Source organism: Triticum aestivum, chromosome 5A (genome assembly GCF_018294505.1).
Source record: "Triticum aestivum cultivar Chinese Spring chromosome 5A, IWGSC CS RefSeq v2.1, whole genome shotgun sequence".
NCBI classification, from domain to species: Eukaryota; Viridiplantae; Streptophyta; class Magnoliopsida; order Poales; family Poaceae; genus Triticum; species Triticum aestivum.
The window spans coordinates 312,093,375-312,098,749 of record NC_057806.1 but is presented as its reverse complement, the minus strand read 5'-3'; the positions used below and the strand labels follow the sequence as shown (position 1 = coordinate 312,098,749).

General features: G+C 46.4%; 1 protein-coding gene across 1 annotated transcript; it reads right to left on the bottom strand.

Annotated features, from left to right (window-relative positions):
• Nucleotides 1-523: 523 nt before the first annotated feature.
• Nucleotides 524-3,856, bottom strand: LOC123103096 (uncharacterized). The gene is made up of 2 exons (XM_044524586.1): nt 3,459-3,856; nt 524-3,265 (listed from the first exon to the last, which is right to left on the bottom strand). Exons 1-2 carry the CDS (start codon nt 3,601-3,603, stop codon nt 1,212-1,214), a joined length of 2,199 nt encoding a protein of 732 aa, XP_044380521.1. The 5' UTR covers nt 3,604-3,856; the 3' UTR covers nt 524-1,211.
• Between the last annotated feature and the right edge of the window lie 1,519 nt (nt 3,857-5,375).

The following is a 5,375-nucleotide window of genomic DNA, read 5'->3' as shown; positions in this document are numbered from 1 at the left end:
CCCAAACGAACAAAAAACGGACAGATGCACCGTCCGTTTGGGTCTGCTCGTTGGAGTTGCTCTAAGACTTCTGAAGCTCAGCACAAACGTTAGACCAAGAACAAGCTTTAACAAATTCCCAAAAGGGAAAGAAAAAAAAGTTTTAGCAAACATGGATAACAAGTTCCCTTGGCACCAGTTTAACACGTGTTTCGGGGAAGAACAAACTACTGTACATTGATGTACAGCTAGTACAAACTTGGACTGGAGAACATGATCCAGTCAGCGTTACAACCAGGCAAACGTTTCAGATATCATTAGCGCTTAAATTTACAAACATTTTTTGTAATGATGAAACCACGAACAGCCTTATTTTCATCAAGATTATAGCACAACAACATTCATGTTCCTCCATTGAGAAAATACGGCATTCACGCCTCATCCTACGGTGAAAGAGAGGCTTTTATAGCAACAGAAGTAAAAGAAAAGAAACACCAAAACGTAGTAGCAAAAACAGAAACATCATCATAGTGCAAAGAGACAATTCAAACCAAAACATCACAAGAATATTTCTCCACGCACGGGCCAAGTCAGAGTTAACGCACAAATCAACACCCAGCAATTGCAGGACAGGAATTTGAACAGCTGAACCATGACCAGCATTTACAAGAACTTAGGTGCACCTGACCACTGCACCCTCTCACCAAAAGAATAATTTAGTCAGAACAAAATGCTGCTAACTATGCCTCACCACCTCTAATCACAATTCACAAATCCATTCTGGTGCAATTTTAAAAAGAAAAGTGAGCAAAAATTTGCCGACTATACCACACACTTTGAGATCCACATTTGCCTACCACTTATAATTCAACATTTCAAGGCACTGATCAAGATGACCGAGGAGATCAGCCAAAGCGCAGCTCACCACCTTGGAGAAGAGCATTTCCAGAACACATCCTGTTGCAGATATCCTCGAGGATCTCTACTGCATTCTTGGGAGGGTAATACAGTCAGAAATCCAAGTTGAGATCGGCAGCAGGTCGCCAGATTGGACGTTTTCAAGTACCCATCAGGTGAAATGGATCAAGGCCGACAAGGGTACTATGAGCTATATGGACCTTTCACAAGACCTACAACTCTACAGATAAATTATCTACAACAACAATACAAGGTATGAAACACTGTTCTTTCATCTTCCATGTTGCAATTTTGTAAGAGCATGTGCTGCAGTACTAACTTGATGTGTCAACCTCCTTCCCATGATCTTCATTTATTGTTCTTCGGAACCTTCGTAACCATATTTCATAGTCCATTGGGTACGGGGTCCCACAAAGGCTGTCAACATAATCTGCAAATGCTTTCAAAACTGCTGCAACATCACCCAGCTTCTGTTGTATAACTCTCCTTGACCATGATGCCTCTCTCCATTGAAGTGCACCTTCAACCGAGTCAAGCTCTGGGCAGACTCCACCACACGAGAAATATAAAAGGTATATTAAACTTTCAGCATCAGATGCGGCACATAGCTTCCCTTCCTGAAGAGCAAAAGTAGATGAAAAGAATAGATTCATCAAAGGTCGATCCCTATCTTCTAGGATAGCATGACCCCATCCAATAAGTACAAAATGTGGTTGCCTTGAACCATTGCTGACACGGATCACATTTTCTGGCCGGATATCACCGTGACGGATTCCCGCAGATGATGCAGCAGCAAGAGCAGATAAACAGTCATGGCAACATCTCAGAGCCTCCTCAACACCAAACAATCCATTCCGTATCAGATTTGAAATGGTCTCCCCAACTGGTGAGGTGACAAGGATTGGAGTGCTGCACAGTGGATGACCACAACTCCCACTGGAGTTCGGCTTGTTGCACAGGCCTGGATGGCCTACACGTCCAGAAGCTACCATCTGTGGTATGTATCTGCTAGAAATGTCCCTTTGCTTCATCAAGGTCAGTACTTTCGTCTGTCTTTGAACTTGGTACCAGGAATTCATATCCTCCCATGCTGGCTCCAGATGAGAAGGACTGGAACCTACATACAGCAAATAGGATTTGGTAGGCTCTTCCACAGGAACAGCACCATAAATAGGAGGCTCACTTTCTGTTCGAATATCATTGATTTGAAAACCCTTCTGGCAGTTAGAATCTTCCATGAAGACAATGGACCCAATCTCAAGCTTCAAGATTTCATCTGGTTTTACATCTACAGTGCCTTCCTCCTGCACTTCAACAATTTCAGGAGAATGACTTCGCTGCTGGAACCGAAACAGACCGTTTCCATTGGATTGTCTGTCGACCAAGTGTCTCTCCGATCTTCGACTCTGTAACCGGGAACTATGCTCCGTGGCCAGTTCATCGAGAGAATACTTTGGTGCTCCGCAGAATTGGACCATTGAGTGGTAAACTGCAAGGAGAACTTGAAGGGTCCCAATGTCTCCCCAGTTAGCATTCCCAAGTTTATTCCATACCCGGTCAACGGAAGAAACTGTAATTTTGGCATCCTTTTTTATCCATTCAGCAGCACACTCATAAACATTGTTCAAATCAAAATTTAGCTTGTTCAGATCGCCTTGGACATTGACCACCCCTCCAAACTGTGAATCTACGAGGAGCACATAAACAGAATCTGAATTTCGAAGGACAGTGGAGGACCTGCTGAGGCTCCGAGAAAGCAATACACGAAGTGCAAAGAATAGCGCCTCCCCCAGGACAGCAGGGGACAGATGCTGGTCACTCTGCGCAGAAACCATTCCAATATCAGGTCTCAACAAAGCCAACACAACAATATGATCCCACCTCCCTTGTGAATGCTTTGAATTCTTGAGCAGCACAGCTGTCGCACAGACACCATCGAGTTTTCCGCTGCCAATAGCCTTCTCGGCAGGGTAAAATCTGGAGCTCGTGCTGTGTATGCAAGCAACAGAGAAAGGCATAGCTTCCTCAGGACCCCAGAAAGCTTCCCACAGCCCCTTGATGCCAGCGTGCAGAAAATCCTCCAGGGCAAGATGCGCGGTAGCTTCAAAAACATCCGATGTGGATGCATGAAGAGCGTTGGGCATCCGCACTAGCTGCTGAAAAGTAACACCTTCCAAAGCATAGTCAAAATTCTGCAGCTCCGCAAGGTCAAAAGGAACATCGAAAGCCGGCTTCCGGAAACCGCAGTCCTCGCTGTCCCCAGAAAACCAATCCTCTAGGCTTGCAGTGAGAAGCTCGCTGTCCACAAACTTGCGGAGGAAATCTTTACAGGCGGATGACGATGAACTGCGCCGGTCAGGCGACTGGCCTGCCAGACACCACAAAATTCTCCAATTACATTGTGTAAAGTTTGCACGGCAAATATGCCAAGTGATCGAATTTGAAGGACTTGAGGAAAGTACGTGATTCAAGTTACCAGTATTAAGTGCTAGGAAATAGCAGGACGGGGCAAATAGGAGGACTCTAGAAGCACGGAAAGGAAGTGGATCACGGGTGCTAACCTGACGGCGTGGCCGCGTGAGAGCCGTGGCGAGGGCGGGGCCGGCGAGATCTTTCGGCGGCGAGGGCGAGACCGGCGAGATCTCGCGTGGGCGGGGCGGCGGGGTCGAGGCGCGTGAGATCTCGCGGCGGCGGGGTCGATGCCATCGTCGGCCCGCACCACGCCTCACCGCCTTGTCACTGACTCACTGTCACCGTCGTCCTCGGCGCCGTTGTCGTCTACGTCTCCGCGGGCAGGGGGCCGAGCAACCGCCGCCTCCTCCGGCTCCTCTGCCGGTCGCCGCGCCGGATGCGGAGGGGGAGAGGCGGCGTGGGGAAGAGAAAAAGAGGAGAGGGGATTGGGGATCGAGCCGACTCGAGTGGCTGCTCTGGTTGATGAGTGCGTTGTGTGCTGCGGCTGCGGCTGGGGCGAAACACCTGGGCCACATGGTAAGTGAGGTACAGCTGTGCAAACACTCCCATCCCATGTAGCAACCGATTGTTACTGCTCCGCTTTTCGCTCGCGCTGCCAATTTACAAAACCCTGCGTAAATGAGTTCCATAACCCCTGCAAAATCGAGTTTCAAAAAATTAAAAGCCTGCAAGCGCTGAAAGTTCAAAATTAAACTTAAATATGTGCCAAAATTTGGACCGACAAATTTATTTTTATCCCGCTTGACTTTTTTGCGGGTAAACTAACTCGGTGGCCTTAGAGTTATGGAGGTGCAGTGTATCCCGGTCTTTACTAGCGAGAGGGCAACTACTCCGTTTTCTTTTTAGTTTGGTTAGAGTTTGTGTTCTGTCCAAGGCGAGGCGACGATGGCGGCTCCCTAAAAATGAAATAAAGTTCTCTTCGCCTGGCCCCTGCCCCGGTGGTGTATCTAGCATCGTTGGAGGGTGTGTTGAGGTGTGACTCTGAAGGATCTCGTAGGATTCGGCCGGTGTTTGTCTCCGGTGGATCTGTTTGGTTCTGGCCTTCGTTCATGTGTCTACGGGTTGGATTCCTTCAATTTTCACTTCTATTTGTCGACGGTTGTTGTTCTAATGCGCTGGTCCCGTGGGATCTTAGCACGACAATCTCCCGAATGTTTACTACAACAATATTTGTCCAACATGTATATTTTGTTACTTCTAATATTCTATGTACTGTCATGACAACAGATGAACATGTTGAAAGTTTTTCCCACAAAATGAATAATGAATAGGATTACAGTCATTTTCACATACTATCTTACAAAAACTCATCAGAACCTAACCAAACAATTGTACGTTGGGAACTCTTATATGAGCCATGAAATGTGCAGAGCCATTAACTAACCTCCGCACGTACATAAAGTTGTTGTCGTTGCATCCCATGAAGGAGGCCCTTTGTCTCCTCCACCAAGCCAGACACCCAAGGATCCGTTGATAATACTCTCTACAAGGGTGTCCACCCCTTTCTTGCAACCTTGCTAAATGATCACGGGCTTGTCCATTCTTTCTAGCTTCACGGGCGTACCCTCGAGACACACTGAGATTTTCGCCTCCAGCTAGGAACGGCAGGATCGAAGAAAACGACACACCAAGAAAATCACTTCACTTGGAAGCAAGGATATCACTTTTCGACTTTGATTCTCCATTTGCATTTGTTTTTTCTTTGTTATCTCGAGCATAACTATTTTAGCTTTACTCAGGCAATTTTTTGATATCAGTTGGAAAAAAATTACCCTAAGATGGTCATTGCATGGCTGGGAACGAATCAAACTAGATGGTTATGTTTTCTCAAAACTTCTAAGTCATTCCTAGAGAGCATAGGTTGCAATGGTTGAAAAGGTTAGTGATTCACATTAGTAAGTGATGAAGAGTACTAAACCATCATTATGGACTTTGGAAAGTGTCCTTACAACCTCTAACCCTTGAAACCTGATACAACATACCCCTCATCTTCACCAATGTGTCTT